Raw genomic sequence first — 16,722 nt, 5'->3', positions numbered from 1 at the left:
GAATGGGGGATTTAGCAAATTACCCAGCTGCTTTTGCTGAAGGCCAAGGTACTGATTTGCATAGTACCAGAATAAATTACCAAGTTCACCAAGCTCGTGGAACGGGATTTTTCTGGCACATAATCGTGCAGCCTAAGAGTTACATTCAGCATCTTACTGTTTTTACCAAAAAGTTATGCTTTTCAGATCGATCGTTGGTATTTTTGCATTCTAAAGTGAAACCTTTGAGAGGGTGAAAAGGGAGATTTAACCTGAAGAAGTGCAGTTGTAGTTGCCAACAGTGCCACTGATTTTGAACCTCATCCTAATTTAAAGGGGACTTCTGAGGTTCAGTGATACATATTTCATTGTCATGGCTTGGTTGTGGTCTTCTGAGTCCCGATTCCAAGGCTGTGTAGTTATCTGCTTTCATACCAGCTGCAGGAGTTCAGAATGGGGATTCATGGGCTATACTGAGCCTGGGGAGAGAGACAGGTTTCTAAAGCTAGGTGCTGAACTGTAGGACTAGAAGAGAGAAGAATAAGGAATTCAGAATAGAGCATTAATATCTTCTTCCACTTAGAACTTATAACCCTTTTTTGGAGGAAAAAAACCCAATTTAGTTATTGCATTGTCTGTTGCATCTGCGCTTTTCTTAGCTCAGGCATTGAAGAGATGACTTGCCTTAATCTTTTTAATGAAATATAAAGTTGTTATTTATTGTATCCAGATCAACAACTCTCATCGGACTCTTGACTTGTGGTTATGTTAAACGTTTGTTCACATGAAATGTACAATACAGTTCTCGAGTGTTTTCAGCGCTCTTCAAGTGTCAGAGATGTTGAATCAATTCTGTTGGCAGACTGAAGTTGCTTTTCTTTTAGAAACAGAATTCTGCTAATTCAGGGAATGGTTCCTCTTTATACTGGGTAAGCACATGATGTTTCGGTGCTACTCAGCTACATGTTCAAGTGCCCTCCATTGAGGACACTTCAATTTCTTTACTGGCCTGTCTCATTTTCCCTTTCGGCACCTGTTGTCTACTTAAAAAGCTTTACTTTTGGAGAGTAGGAAATTATCTTCTTTCTGTATAGCAAACTGTAAAAGACAGGAGCATGTCTCCAGAGTTGGATGCCCAGAGAAGCTGTGGCTGCCCCATCCCTGGCAGTGTTCAAGGCCAGGTTGGACACAGGGGCTTGGAGCAACCTGCTCTAGTGGAAGGTGTCCCTGCCCATGGCAGGGGGTTGGAACTGGATGAGCTTTAAGGTCCCTTCAACCCAAACCATTCTAGGATTCTGATTCTATGATTTCTCTTGATGTCCAGCAGTTAGGTGAGAGAGGGTTGGTTCCCTTTCCCTCTGTCTGCATGGATCTGGCATGCAGAACACGTGATGACAAAAGATTTTAAACTCCTGCAAGGAGCAAAGGAATTTTTTCTGATATTCAGAAGTGTTCCTTATCTTCTGTGTGAAATGCTTATCAGATTAAGCTAGGGTTTAATTTAAATAATTTAAAATGCAGTTGGAAGATGAGATTTGTTTTTCAAAGGTATAGTCTGAGGGCTCCAGTTGAACTTGTCTACATTCTTGACACCTACTTAGTCGGGAAGCACATGTTTTATTTGTGAGCCTATTTGTACTCACAAATTTTGTACTGAAATCAAACTGTATTCCAGGTGTGGATCCATCCCTGCAAGCGGAGAACAGAGTGTCAGGCTCCTCACAGGCTACCACCACTGGTGTGAAACAGCAAAAATCCCGTTCCACCAACTCAAGGGATGAGCGCTTCCGCTCCGGTAAGGACAAGAAACGTAGCTAAAATATCAGGTGTCTTAAGAGGAAAAGTAGTACCTACTACACCTAAATAAAAAGTTGGAAGTGCTTTGGAAGAATGGAAGAGCTGATGAATATTTCTCAAGTAGCTTTTTGTATTTCTTATACATGAGTGGTTTTGTTCAAATCCAGAATGGAGGAAAAGCCAGGAGGGAAATAAATTGTAACCATGCCTTCTGATGTTTTTCTTATTGTGATTTTTACACCATGCTTAACAATTTTCTCCTTGTTTGCTGAGAAAAATGATTGGGTTGCAGTTTGTGGAACAGTTATTTAAACATTTGGAAGATTACATTGTGCAGGTTGTGGGTTATTTTGCTTGTCAGTGGGTTATTTTGTTAAAGGAAGGTTATAGGATTATTATGTTTGTTGCAGCTCACTTTCAGATATTTCCTGATTTAAAACAAGTGCACAAAAAAGGGAAATGTCACAATGGATATTCTACTTACAATTAAATGGACACCACTGTGACAAACCTGTTTTGGAAACTTCTGTGAAAATACCAATATCCTCGTCACATCCTGTTGCCATTGTTACTTCTCAGGTGGTTGAAGTACTGCTTCCCTGTGAAATTCCTTGTCACAATAGTAAGAACAGGCAGGTGTTTGGAAGGTGCATTCTCTCCTAAATACCTTTGGACTGGAAATTTTTCTGTTTGTTTTCCAGGGTAATTATGTGTCTTGGGTTTGGGGATGGGAAGTGCAGGTAATGGCATGCACCACACATCCTTACTGTGTTGTTGGCCTTGCATTGCCTTGCTTTTTAGCATAATGGTTATTGCATCATATTTATATAGTATCAAACCTAATTAAATGACATGTTTAAGAGTATGTACAAATTGGTTATTTGTATTTATTCTTGCATTCCAAATGTATCATCAATATACTTTCACTGTTGAAGATACTGGGGAAAAACCCAACAGATTTAGTGGTTGAATTACAGCCACGTTTTCCAAGTTACTTTGTGACGAAGTGGATTCCAAATAAATTACGAGCACAAATCTGATAGAAATTAGATCATTAAAGTAGCGTTTAACAACAACTAACAGATAAAATCTGCAAAAAGAGTAGAACTACAATGGGGAACTATTAGCTGAGAGAGCCGGGAGGGTCTAGTGCAATATGCTGTGTATGAGCAATATGCTCTATATGAGCACTGTGCTGTCTACATGGACATTTTTCCTGTCTCGGAGCCTCAGATGTCCTATTTAATTTGCACCAAGGGTACTTACAAAAAGCAAACCAATAAATCAGAAGGAAGTAAAGAACCCTGCTATACTACTGGTGCTATTTGGGAGAAGTTTGGCATCGGGCTTATGCCACAGTGCAAGACACATAGAAATGAGTGGATGTTAATAAGTTCAGCTCCCATACTTGCTGATGAATAGATCATGGTGATGAATAGTGTCTAAAGGTTAGTCTGACTATCAGTGCTAATGATCAGTGCTTCCTCTTTTCCTAGAATTAATATTTCTATGGCCTTGTTGATTTTAAAATTCTTTAAATGGAATTTCAGTGATTCTGAAGCACTAGTCACAGTCCTGTCAGGCCAGAGCTTAGCCAATACTTCTACGTCTCAATATGAGCATTTCTGAATGACCTTAAGTGTTCAGTGGACAGTTACTCAAGATTAAGCCTGATGTGTAGGGATTTAAGGTTATTTCTTGTACTTAGCACTGGCCAGTGCCAAAACCATAGGTAGTATTTTATATGGACTGCCACATACTTGTTGAAAGTATTACTACTCTGATTCTAATAGATGCTGACTCATGTAGTTGATTCGAAAATGCTTCACATCGGAGTTGCCTTCCACTATCTAAAGGGAGCCTGAAGGATGCCGGAGAGGAACTCCTCATCAGGGACTGTAGCAATAGCACAAGAGGTGATGGGTTTAAACTGAAACAGGGGAAGTTCAGGTTGGATATAAGGAAGAAGTTCTTCGCTGTGAGGGTGCTGAGGCGCTGGCACAGGGTGCCCAGAGAAGCTGTGGCTGCCCCATCCCTGGCAGTGTTCAAGGCCAGGTTGGACACAGGGGCTTGGAGCAACCTGCTCTAGTGGAAGGTGTCCCTGCCCATGGCAGGGGGCTGGAACTGCAGGAGCTTAAGGTCCCTTCCACCCCAAACCAGTCTGGGATTCTGTGATGCTCTTTTCCAGGGGTACTCATGCTGTGAGACTGGTGTCTACATACAGCATGAATAGAAATGTTGATGTCTCAGGAAACACCAGCTACTGCACAGTTGCTTCACTTGGTTCCTCCAATGCTTTGTCAGAAAGAGAGTCACAGTATTGCTTCACAAAGCACTCACAATTTAGCTGAGAAATTTTAGCTATGCTAAAAGCATTTTCTACCTAAAGAAAAGATGTCCATCACCACTGGCTTGAAATGTTTTTAGCTTTTTTAATTTCCCCATTCGTTGGCAAACTTTTGAAGGATAAACAGCTTTAGGCTATAATTCTGGATACTATTGCTTCTTTTATCCCTTTCTTTGCCTCTCATGACTTCTGCTATGTCCTTTCCAAGAGTAGCTGATGAGGGTGGAATGCCACTTTTCACAGAACAGGATCTCTTTCTGGAGCAATTGTAGTTATTTTAGAACCATCAACAAAATGACTTAAAATAAGCAAGTGAAACAATTTTGCCTTTTTATGTAATTAATTTGCCATTTAACTAGCTGTAAGCACATTTTTTAATAGTTTCCCACACTTGTCCATTTAAATTAACTCTAATTTTTATTATCCACAGATATTTATCTTCAAGCAGTAAATATTACCAAAAAATTCCAACAGTGAATACCATCAATAAACACTGTAGGCTACTCAGTAACCTAATAGTTCCTGGGACAGCAGTTAACATTCCAGTGCTTTACCTAGGTTTCTATCCTGTTAAAGGATGTGTGGTAGAGAAAGGGAGAAATGCAAGCATTCATCCATCATAAGCACTAAAACTCTTGTACTTGCAAGTCAGATGGTGATGCAGCAGCTATTGCTGCTGGCTTTTCTTCCAGGGAGGATATGCGGTTTCTGGTGGAGGCTCTGTGCCTTCTCCTACGTTCAGTCCCACTGCTGCCTGGTTTGGGGTCAGAATACAAATGAGTTAGCTGGTAAGCCTTGAGGGTGTCTGAAAAAGCTTTCCTGGCACCTATACTTTCCGCTCTTGCATTTTCTTCTGCTTACTGTTCTTAAGCTTATTGGAGATACAGCTGTAACATACAGACTGTTCTTCTGGAACAGAACCTGCTCTAGTGGAAGGTGTCCCTGCCTGTGGCAGGGGGTTGGAACTGGATTGTCTCTTCTAACTCAAATAATTCTACGATTCTATGAACATGAATATAGGATGCATTTGGGGAGCTGCTTTTGATGAGGAACAGGCCTGCTCACCGTGCAGGTGTGATCCTTATAGAGCAGTGGGCAGTATACAGGAGCTCCCTTTCAGTTCCTGTGGTAGAGCTTGATCCCACACTGATACTCTGTGCTGTAGTAGCCTTCCTGGAGTCATACTAACTTTTAAAATCATTTTTACTTCTCCCTCCCTCAGCCTTCTCAGCAATCCTTGTCACGGGGATGCGATCATACGGGACACTTCAGAGTGCCATTTGTAGAGGCAGATAGGGCTGGTTGCTTTAGCTGATAGCATTTGGAGACCTGTGAGAAGTAGGAAAACTGGTCAACCTATGAATGCCATTTTTAGCTCAAACAACTGTAGAAATTCTTCCTCCTGTCCCTAAGGCAGGAACAAGAATCAGAGGCTGATAAACAAGCAGAGGCTACAAACAGGGAAGAAAATTGCTCTTCTAATAGCTGGAGGGTTTAGGATCTAAGACTTTAGGTGATTTATAGTCCACAAAATATTTCTTAGTTTTCCTCTCCCATCCTTTTTCAAGGTCATGTAGAAAGAGAGGAAATGAGAATAGGTACTTAAAATGGAAGAGAAGATTATGGGGTTTACTGCAACAGAGGAAGGGAAAAATGTTTTGAATCAATAATGAATTGTTGATGGCTGTTGGCAGCTTGCTAAAGTGCAGAAATAAGTTTTTCAAGGCTTTTTCTTCTGCTTTTGGATATACTTTTTTCTCACTTTGGTATGTGTAATCTCCATGTTAATCAGATGGTGGGCTTGCTGATGTCAGTCAGATGGTGGGCTTGCTGTTCATCTCTCCACTGCTCACTGCTGAACGTTTGCGTTCTCTGCTCTCAAATATGGTGCAATTCAGATCACATTTGATCTGTGTTTAATGACTATTTAACTCACTGGAGAAGACTAAAGTCCACAGCTCTTACATGTTAAATCAGTTTCACAGTACATTTTTAACAACGTAGTAGTAAACAATGGCAGAGAGCTGCTTTTTGCAATTCTGCTGTCCAACTAAACTTTATTACCTTATGAATTTTTATACCCTAAATGTTCTGCTGCTTTAAAATGATTCAATTCCTTTTACTTTACTTTTTTTAGTGAAGTCTCTTTCATTGTGTACAGAATGTAGAAAAGCTCTTAAAGGAAATGTGAAATAGGAACAAAGCGTTCCAGGGAACCCTTTAATTTACTTGGCTGAGAGAATGGTCCTACTCAGTTGTTATCCAAGGACAAGATATTAACAGAAAAATTTCAAGCTGGAGATAGATCTTAATGAGTGTAGAAGGAACTGATGAGTTTAGTCAATGCTATAAAAATAAACCATGAAACAGAATAAAATAGTATCCTGACTGGTTGCATTTTTATCATTCAATCTTGTGTTTTCCAGCTTTTGGGGGTGGGAGTTGGGAGGGCGAGAGGAGGAGGTGGAGCTGATTTTGCCCTCTGGAAATGGAGTAAAAAGTAGTTCCCATGCTTGCTACCACGTATCTGTGTGATGTTATGACCTGTCCCACTCTGCTTTCTTAAAATTCCTCAACGCACCCTTGCCTCGAGCCAGTCCTTTCCATTCCCTAAATGCGCAGCTAGCTAAGAATGCTTTCATTTTTTAATCTGCAGTATTATTTAATGACTGGATGAATATGTATAAAGAGTATAAATATTGCTTGTTATTTTTCTCTTTTGGAAGACCTTTTCTGGAGTAAAAAACATTTGTTATGTTCTACCAGATGTATGAAAGATGTCTTCTAAATTAAACATGGATATATGCATGGTTGAAGTGAATGCATCTCGTAGTTACTGTCTATATTTAAAAACTTGGTTTTGACTGAAAGTTCTGCCATGGAAATGTGGCTTGCAGAATTGGCAACTTTTGAAGGCTGCAAACATCAACTTTAAGTAATATTTTCAACTCTATAGATAGCAGTAAGTAACACAGGAAAACAAGAAGTGTGTTGAGTTCTGCTTAAACTTTCTGGACTTATGTGGAAATGAGAGGTTTGCTTCTGGGTATCTCTGAGAGTAAACTTCAACAGTGAGTATTTACAAGGAGGGGAGGAAGAAGTGTCCAAAACCAAAGATCAGGAATAGCCAAGACTTGTCCAAAAGCAGTAGCTCAGATGTGGGGAAGGAGAGGCAGGGAGAGATAATTTTTAATTCATGACACATGTATTGACAACTCGTTGGTGTGAAAGTCAGCAGCAAAAATCTAACATGGTGCCAAATATTACAAAAAATAATCTTGTCTCAAAAGATTGAGGTTTGAAAAGTGTGCGGGGGTGTTAGTTTTATTTTTTTCGCCTCAGAATAGGTGGTCCTTGAACCTCACAAGTTGGTTGCACAGAAGGTTCTTATTTGAGACAAGCATTTACCTAGTGAATTCCTACTTAGTAAGTTCAGCAACGCCAAGTGCAGGGTCCTGCCCCTGGGTCAAGGCAATCCCAAGCACAAACACAGGCAGGGTGGAGAATGGATGGAGAGGAGAAGGACTTGGGGTGTTGGGTGAGCTGTTGGAGCAAGTCCAGAGGAGGCCACAGAGATACTGCGAGGGCTGGAGCAGCTCTGCTCTGGAGCCAGGCTGAGAGAGCTGGGCTGCGGCAGCCTGGAGAAGAGAAGGCTCCTGAAGGGGAGACCTTAGAGCAGCTCCAGTGCCTAAAGGGGCTCCAGGAAACCTGGAGAGGGGCTTTGGACAAGGGCCTGGAGGGACAGGGCAAGGGGAATGGCTTTAAGCTGCCAGAGGGAAGATTGAGATGAGCTCTGAGGCAGAAGCTCTTCCCTGTGAGGGTGCTGAGGCGCTGGCACAGACTTTTCCCAGAGAAGCTGTGGCTGCCCCATCCCTGGCAGTGTTCAAGGCCAGGTTGGACACAGGGGTTTGGAGCAACCTGCTCTAGTGGAAGGTGTCCCTGCCCGTGGCGGGAGGTTGGAACCAGATGATCTTTAAGGTCCCTTCCAACACAAACTAGTCAGTGGGTCTATGATAAGTCTTGTAAGAACACACAGGTGATACGTTATATTTGCGTATATGTGTATTTTTAATTCAGCACTGACCAGATTATCTGGGGGTAGTTGCAGGCTTGAAGAGTGGCATTGTTACTGCAAAGAACTAAAAAACAAAGAAAAAGACCAAATATATTGCACCTTCTGGAGATTCATGCTTCTGAGTTTATGGGCAGCATTTATAATCTGGTTTTGAAATGGAGAATTGAATAGTTGTCCCCGAAGTGTTGGGTGTTTATTCAGTGTATTGGAACACAGCTGCCTTTGGAAAGTGTTCCATGCCAAGGCTTCCTAAAGGTTCACATTGATATGCTGTGCTTTGCTGTTTGATAGATTTTCATTCTCTGGGATGCTCAAAAATCTCTTCTGCTTCTTGTTAAAATAGGTACTTCCCCTGAGCTATCTCTTGCTTTGGCAAAGTTAACTGGAATTGATCAGCCTATTTAAAATAAATTAGTGTTATGAAGAGCCTCATGCTGAGCATGACCAAAGCAGGTACAGAGCTGGTACCATAAAATATGGAGCTTTACCTGCAGTCATCATCAAGGTTAATCCGTATAGATATGAGGCAGAGAAATTACTTTTATATATATCTATATCTATGTATCCATGTCAGATGTATAAGTGCGTGTATGCCAGTGCCTGAGTTTCATAGTACGTATTTACAGCCTTAGGTGGATACTTAATGAAAAAATACATCTTTGTTTTTCAAATTGAACCGTTTTATTCTGTAATTGTTCTGTAATAGCTTCCACATAAAAGCAATGTGATAAGACAAATGCATAATCACAACACTCGCTTTTGGGCCTCTTGTAGCTATTTGTAAGTGTAGTTTGTACTTGTTTTTCGTGAGTTTGACTCTGTAGGCCATAAGTTAAAGTATATTTTTGGTCTGCCTCATTTCTCCTTGGTATCTGTTCTCGTGAATTTTCTTTCTACGTAAGGTTTCTCTTTTGACACCGTTGGAATATATCTATGTGAAAGAGAAAAATCTGCTGAAGGCAATTTAGAACTACTTGAATACATTAAATTTTATCTGCAGTGTGGTCTCGATTGAACACTAAATTCTTCTTTAATCTGAGTTTTGGCTTAAAAGTAAGAAATGTTAAAATATACCCAATGCGCATATTAGCGCAATTTTTGCTTTCAGGAAAGTGAAAACACTTTGTGTCTCTTCCCTAATTCTTCATACACATTTTGCCCCTTCTTTCTATTTCGTATTACTTGCATTCTTTTGTGAGAGCTTCAAGTATACATTTCCCACTTATTTTCCCACTGTAGATGTTCAGGATGAAGAGTCCAGTGCTGTTGCCAGTTTACAGTATCTGCATTGATATTTCCCCAAAAAATGAAACTAAATCATAGCTCAGAACTAATGTACTGGGTATTCTGCAACTTGAGTGCAAGATTTTTCAGGGTGTTCTTCCTAAATGATACTTTCAAAGCCTCTTTGAGCTGTTGTCATGAAAAAATATGTTAACTTGACCCTTAACTTTTGAAACCGTTGCTTCTGAGCTTAGTTCAGTGGGGGACAAACATATTTATTCAATCCTACTAAACAGCCTTGAAGGAGAAACAGTTGATACGAGTTGTTACAGCTTCAGAATTGCAAACTGTGTTACTGTGGCTTAGCTTTGGACCTTCCTGCTCTCCAAGAAGTGCTGCTTCCACTGGAGCTGAGAGCCTGCTCCTTTCTTCAAGCTAAGCAATTGGGCTAAACGGGACTCAAGCCAGAAGGGCCATCATGTGCAATTCAGCCTTTGGATTTGAGCTGTAAAAGATGGCATTGATGCTTTCAGTGTTTTTAGAAAGGAATAATGGTTAAACTTAATGTCTTAACCTTTTTTTCTTTCTCTCTCCTATGTAGATGTCCACACGGAAGCAGTACAAGCAGCACTGGCAAAATACAAAGAGAGGAAAATGCCCATGCCTTCAAAAAGACGGTCTGTTCTTGTACACTCTTCAGTAGAAACGTACACACCTCCAGGTATCTATTGAGTTAACCTACGTAAATCTTGCCAGGTGAACGTGCTAGCAAAATATAAAGAGCAAATGCTTTGTAAGTATGTTGCAATAAACCTCTTCTGTATTCATGGCTGCATTTCCTGATCATCAGGGGTTGGTTGGATTTGTCCTTTGATGTCTTTCCTCAAGATTTTTAGTGTCTCATCTAGAGATGCTGTAGCTGCTAAAGGTACACTTGGAAGCAATCAGAGAGTGAGCAGTTGCCCTTCATGCATTAGGTATGTTCTCTGACGTAGTGTCTCGCTTGGAGATCATCTTGGCAAGCATGTCAGAGCTGTAAATACCATATTTCACGTTGCATAAGATTCTTTTTTTAAGAGTTGAAGAAAATGCCAGAGCGTGAAGTTGCTGCATTGACTTGCAGAACACCCATCAGATGGTTTCAGCTGTGAGGAATTTAAAACTTCCCAAAAATCAGATGCTCTAATTCAGCATCAGATTGTTCAGATTGTTTAGGTCAGAACGCTTTCTTTATTTATTTTTTAAGGAGAAAAAAAGTAATCTTCCTGTTGTCTCACAATGAATTCTCTAGAGGTTAGGAAAATCCTTCTCCAGATGACATGTGCTAGCACGCCAAGTGTTTTCAGGACCGCGTCTTGTATAGAAAGAGGAGGAATTGCCCTAAGCTCTGAAGTTTTGAATGATGTGTCTTTCCTGACAAGTAGAAGCACACTGACCTCTAGTGCCCTTCCCCATCTAATCTATTTCTTATCTCCCTTCCTTAAAAGAGCAGGTCTGATGTGCTGCTCTCTTGTTTCCTTGGCTATGTTTCTTCTTTCTGTTCTTCCCATTTAAAGGAAATTCCACTTTTCTTTGTTAGTCATACACTTTTATATATTATTTTTGTGGGTTCGATGGTTATTTCATTAGTTAATAATAAGCTGCTTTTGTAGTCTTATATATGGTCTTTCTTCAGCCTTTATGTTTTTGCTGATATGTTAAGGTGTTATGCTAAGGATTAGCTTATTCTTCTAGTACTTGTATACTCAGAAGCCCATGGGGGCAGTAGTTGCAGCAGGGGCTTATCATGCACTCAAGTTTTCTCACATCCGTGTTAGTTTTTTATGTGAAAGTTGTAGTGAATGCCATAAAGTGAAATCCTGGGGAAAATGAACTTACAGTGACCATCTGTATACCCAGGCTTTGGGAGAGAGGCCCTGAGGTTTCTGCTTGTAGCTCTTCAAAGCAGTATTCCTTCTCACCCTCCAAAATAAACTCTGATAGAACAATCATCAGTGCATTTTAGGTATCATCACTCTGTTTCTCTCATTCCCTTAGTGTGACAAATTACTATGTGCTTGGCATGAGATTAAGCATGACAGAAAAAGAACACACCACTGTTCTGCCTAGGATTTGGTGCCCAGAAAAGAGCTGGCATCCAGAATCCTGCTGAGAGCAGAGGACAGCGAGGCCTTCCTGTTTCTCTTAACATTTAAAACCAGAAGGAATCTCCTTGCATTTGTTTTTGAGAGAACAAAAATACCATTCTCTCTTGAATACCTTCAGCATTTGAAGCAGGGTTAGTGCAGTTCCTGCTGTCCCCACTCTGCCTGAGGTCAGGGCTCTGTGTGCTGCTCCAAAGAAGCAAAGTCTTGAGGAAGTTGAGAGACTCTATAAAAGCAAATGGAGATGCTGTGGATGCAATGTTAGATTATGTGATAAAAGCTGGGCTGCACATGTTTGCAAGAGCGCAGAGAGTGGCAGGTAGGGGAGCACAAATAATACACTCTCCAAGCTAATTCCAGGGGATATCAGCCTGTCACAGACCCATCTCCGCAGGCCCAGGGGAGCACTGGGAACAACAGAAAGTGGGAATCCACATTAAGGACTTGGGAGAGGGGTCATCCTCTCCAGGCCTCTCCCAGGGCTGTCCCTGCAGTGCCTCAGCCCTCCTGTCCAGGCATGAAACCCATCCAGACTAGTCAGTACTAGAGCACCTGCTGGACTGAGGCAGGGATGCCGTGGAGGAGTATGGGGCACATTCTGCAGGGCAGAAGTACTTTGGGACTGCGTGAGATCTGTTATAAGGTGTTTAAATGAGGAACCACACATGGGGAGAGAGGTAAATTTAGATGGTTTGGGGAGGAACAAGTGTGGGGTAAGAGGATGATAAAGAGTAGACTTGCCTGGTCATGCCCTGCACCTGACCTGACCCCACCTCTTCCTGTTATACTCCATTTCTAACACTTCTACTGGGTGATGGACTCTATACTCTGTGCGTGTGGGTTGGCTGAGTCAGTCAGACTTACATGAGCAAATCATAGAATCCCAGACTGGTTTGGGTTGGAAGGGACCTTAAAGCTCATCCAGTCCCAACCCCCTGCCACTGGCAGGGACACCTTCCACTAGAGCAGGTTGCTCCAAGCCCCTGTGTCCAACCTGGCCTTGAACACTGCCAGGGATGGGGCAGCCACAGCTTCTCTGGGAAAAGTCTGTGCCAGCGCCTCAGCACCCTCACAGGGAACAACTTCTGTCTAAAAGCTCATCTCAATCTCCCTTCTGGCAGGTTCAAGCCATTAAATGAGGTGGGACTGCAGCCTTACGCTCCTATGTCTGGATGCCAGCACTGGGATGACTGGGATCCAGGGACAGCCACTTGGCAGGCCAAGTGTCTTTAAGTCCAGCTAGCTGCTTGAGGGGGGTCCATGTCATACCTGTTTGTGCTTATGTGACCTCCATCCTGCTTGTGTGAGTGTTTTTATGTGTTTGTGCTGCTAGAGAGTGTCATCTCCTGCCCAAGTGGTTAACAGAGAAGACAAGTATACTTCTGCTGGGCTTTAGAAGGATACAGAAGCACCCTAACTATTATATTCTGAAAGAAGAGTTAAGTGTTTCTGGGATCTGTCATGCTGTTTCTAAGAGAAGGTGACTTCTCAGGAGATACCTTTATAAGAGTATGGGCCACTGAATGATTTCTGTATCATGGGAGATCAGGCCATTCAAAAATATTCCAAGCTAAAGCAACTCACAAAAATAATTGTCTTTTTATGGGCCTGCCATTACTTGCAAAGTTAGGTCAGAAAGAAAGTTCTGAAATTGCAAAGAACCTGGGTAGTGCTGAAGCATCTAGTTTTGTTATCTTAAGCCATTAAACCACTGCTTTAAAATCCTTGTATTGGCAGAAGTCAGTGCAGTTAAAACCAGGCTTTCTTAATAACTGGAATCTGTTACCATCAGTCACCAGGAAGGAAGCATCAGATTCTAGTCACAACATTAAATTCAAAACCAACTCCTGACCACAGTAATGGAACCACTTTCAGCAGCCTCCCTTCCAAAATTGTTAATGTCCCTTTGTTTTCATCCTACGGAGTCTCTTCTCTTTCCCGTACGGATTTCCCATGATTAGAACTTGAGTCTTGATGCAAGCTGCATCCAAAGGGTGGTGGTTCTGCAGCTCTCCTGGGTCAGCTCCCAGCAAGGAAGAGCTGCAAGCCAAGTACATAACATTCTGTTCACAGCACACCAAGAACCAGTAGTTAACTCTTGGGACTGACACATGCTGGTTACTGATGGATGTCACCTTCCTACTTTTCTGTTGTATCTAAGAATCCTTCATTTTTATAAACATTTGCTAGTTTACATTTCAAATGGATTTTTCCATCCAACTCCATTTATGGAAGACATCTGAAAGCTTAGGAATGTTAGAGAGGTTTCATTAAATTGGATAAGGAGATATCGTCAGAGTGTGTATTCTTTGCAAAACCTGTTTTTTCTATAGTTTTATTTCTCACTCTGAAGTGGTAATAGATTGCAAATGTAGTGCTTGGGGTTTTTTCCCAAAACCTGACTGTTTGTAATCTTGTTCCATATCCCTGGAATTGTTTATTTTTGCTTTCTGCCTAAAAGACAGGGGAGGTTGTGACCACTCAGGGACAGGTTTGGCTCTTCTCCAGGAACACTTGGAGTCAGCAGCCAAAAACTCCAGTTGTGGCAGTAGCCCAAAACTGTCACACAAGGCACGGCCTCAGGAATGGTGATGCACCACAGCTGTATCTTCTCAAAGATCAATTGTTAGGGTGTTTTCATGCCAAATTGTCATGTTTGATATGGGATGGTCATGTGAGGAGAGATCTGGGATTTTACCTGTGAAAATGCCATTGAGTTAAATGGGCTTCTCAGGAAATGATTTCTGATTTTTGTGGGCTTAGGCTGTTTAAAAGCAATTATTCTGAAGCTATTGGAAATGCACAAAAATGAAACACCTGGTAACTGAAGTTTGTTGCCAAAGATGAGGAAGATATTTTTAATGTGGCTTCAGCAAAATTTATATGAAATTGTATATGGCTGAACAGTTACGTGTTCAGATGATTGAAAATGAAATGCCAACATTAAGGTTGCAGGATTTCTGATGTAGCCCACCCCACTGTCACCCAGGGTTTCCATGTCTGGAGTACAGGAACAGACACCTTCTTTTATTCAAAAGCTCTTTTCCAGCCTTTGCTGACTTCTTAATTGGTTTGGCCATTATGTGTGGCTCAGAACTGCTCTTCACAAACTGACTTGATGTGAACTTTTATCAGGATATCTTAGAATCACAGAATCAACCGGGTTGGAAAAGACCTTTAAGATCATCAAGTCCAACCGCTCCCCAGCACTGCCAAGGCCACCACTAACCCATGGCACTGAGGCCTCGTCTACACGGGGTGTGAACACTTGCAGGGACGGTGACTCCAGCCCTGCCCTGGGCAGCCTGTTCCAATGCCTGAGCACCCTCTGGGGAAGGAATTGTTCCTCAGCTCCAGCCTAAACTATCCAGTCTCCTGGGCACTGCATTGTTTTAGGAGCTTCCCTTCAATTACTCAGGGGGAAAGTGGAGGGGGAGAGGCGTATAAAAGATAAGTCCTTAAAATGCAGACGTCTATTTAGGACGACAAGGTTATTTTTATTTTTCTGTAATAAAACTTTCTATTTTGCACTCAGAACCAACTGGGATGTAATTTCTTGGTATTTAGAAACACCTTTTTATTTGTTATTGAGTGGATAATAAATGTGGAAAGATTGAGTGCCAAAAGGGAAACTTCTGGAAAGTTGTAAATAACTGAATTGTAGTAAAAATAGGAGGCCTTTATCAGACTTCCAACAGCAACAAATATACATCTAGAACAAAAGCTGCTTTACTAAGCATTCCTCTGTAGTGCTCATTGGTATCAGGTGATGTGGTTAATATACATGCTTTTAAATTCCTTGAAATCATTCTTAGCTTAATGCAATTACTCTTTGAACTTTTAGCACGGTGCTTTTTTCAGTCGTTACTTGTCCAAGAATTTGTCCAAAGAATCAAAAAGTGAAGAATTTCCCCCCCCCCAAAAAAAAAAATAAAAAAGGAAACAAATGGAATTTAATCAGGTGGGATGAGATCCAACTTACCTGTTCCAATCAAAAATATTCTTTCAGTGGAATAGTTATGGAATGCTCACTGAGAATGCTTAGGGAATGTACTGGGTACCTTAGGTAGAAGCCTTTTTTGAGCCTTAGGTCATTCAAAATACAGGAGGTAACTGAAACTTTGCTTCAAGTGTGCTCTGGCTATAATGTGTAGAAGTTGTTGCCTTAACCTAAAATGGTGTTGAGCCAAATTTGTGCATGTGAATAGACCATTTGCTTAAGACACACACCTCATGTGTAGCACATGAGAATGCGACGTGAAGAACATGGAGAAGCTTCATGTTCCGTCTGTTGGGTCATTCCCACGTTACATGCCTGTCATCATTATTTTAATCACAGACACATCGTCAGCATCAGAAGATGAGGGCTCCTTACGTCGGCAAGGGCGGATCACCTCCACTCCGTTCCAGAGCCATTCCAACGTAGAGCCCTGGCTTAACCGGGTTATTCAGGGCTCCTCCACCTCATCCTCTGCATCCTCCACCTCATCTCATCCAGGAGGGAAACCTGCTGCTGCTTCCAATACTGCTACTGTCACCGCTGCTGCCACTGTGCTTGCAGATCTCATGGCACACACCCAGCTAGGTCAGTAAAGAAGTGTCGTTGGAATAAAAGCAGATTCAAAAATCCCAAAGCAGGGCTAAACACAAAAGTCTTCACCAGAAAATACCTCTAAATAGCCTTAAAATGTACAATCTACAGACCAGGTATGTATGATATATATGTGTTTGATTTAAAGCATGTTCATGAGATCTGAAAACGCATTCTTCTTGGTAAAACGCTTGATTTATCAAGAAACTAAGGTTCAGTTTTACTGGATTCAAAAGCAGAATTTCAAAGGGATTCTATTTTTGGTGCATGCTTTCCAATCTGCATGTATTTACCCCAGACCATACATATCAGGTTATGGAATTCAGAGGTGAATTGGTAAACAGCCAGAAGACTAGAAAAACATCTAGAATCCTTTGGAAAGTTGTGAAATCAGAACTACTGACAAGACGAGATTTCAAGCTCAGACGTGATTTTATTCTTTTTCCTTTAATAAAAAATTAAGTCATTAATAGTCCTTTATTGTGAAACTAGAGTGAAAATGTAGAACTGCTGGTAAGCCAAAACGTGAGTGTGAGTTTTGTCTCAATCTCTGTAACACTGGAGG

General features: G+C 41.4%; 1 protein-coding gene across 6 annotated transcripts in view; it reads left to right on the top strand.

The window, feature by feature from the left end:
* The window catches only part of DIP2A (disco interacting protein 2 homolog A), a 98,346-nt gene that overhangs the window by 35,802 nt on the left and 45,822 nt on the right, over positions 1-16,722 (top strand). For 4 of the 6 annotated variants that reach the window (XM_030487252.1, XM_030487251.1, XM_030487250.1 and 1 more), the window contains exons 3-5: positions 1,655-1,774; positions 10,024-10,143; positions 15,906-16,151. In XM_030487252.1, the coding sequence (XP_030343112.1) occupies positions 1,655-1,774; positions 10,024-10,143; positions 15,906-16,151 (486 nt within the window). The remainder of the gene's footprint in view (positions 1-1,654; positions 1,775-10,023; positions 10,144-15,905; positions 16,152-16,722) is intronic. The other 2 variants (XM_030487253.1, XM_030487254.1) reach the window with 2 other exon arrangements.

The sequence above is a fragment of the Strigops habroptila genome, chromosome 5 (assembly GCF_004027225.2).
Source record: "Strigops habroptila isolate Jane chromosome 5, bStrHab1.2.pri, whole genome shotgun sequence".
NCBI lineage: Eukaryota > Metazoa > Chordata > Aves > Psittaciformes > Psittacidae > Strigops > Strigops habroptila.
This window is presented reverse-complemented; position numbering and strand designations above follow the sequence as displayed.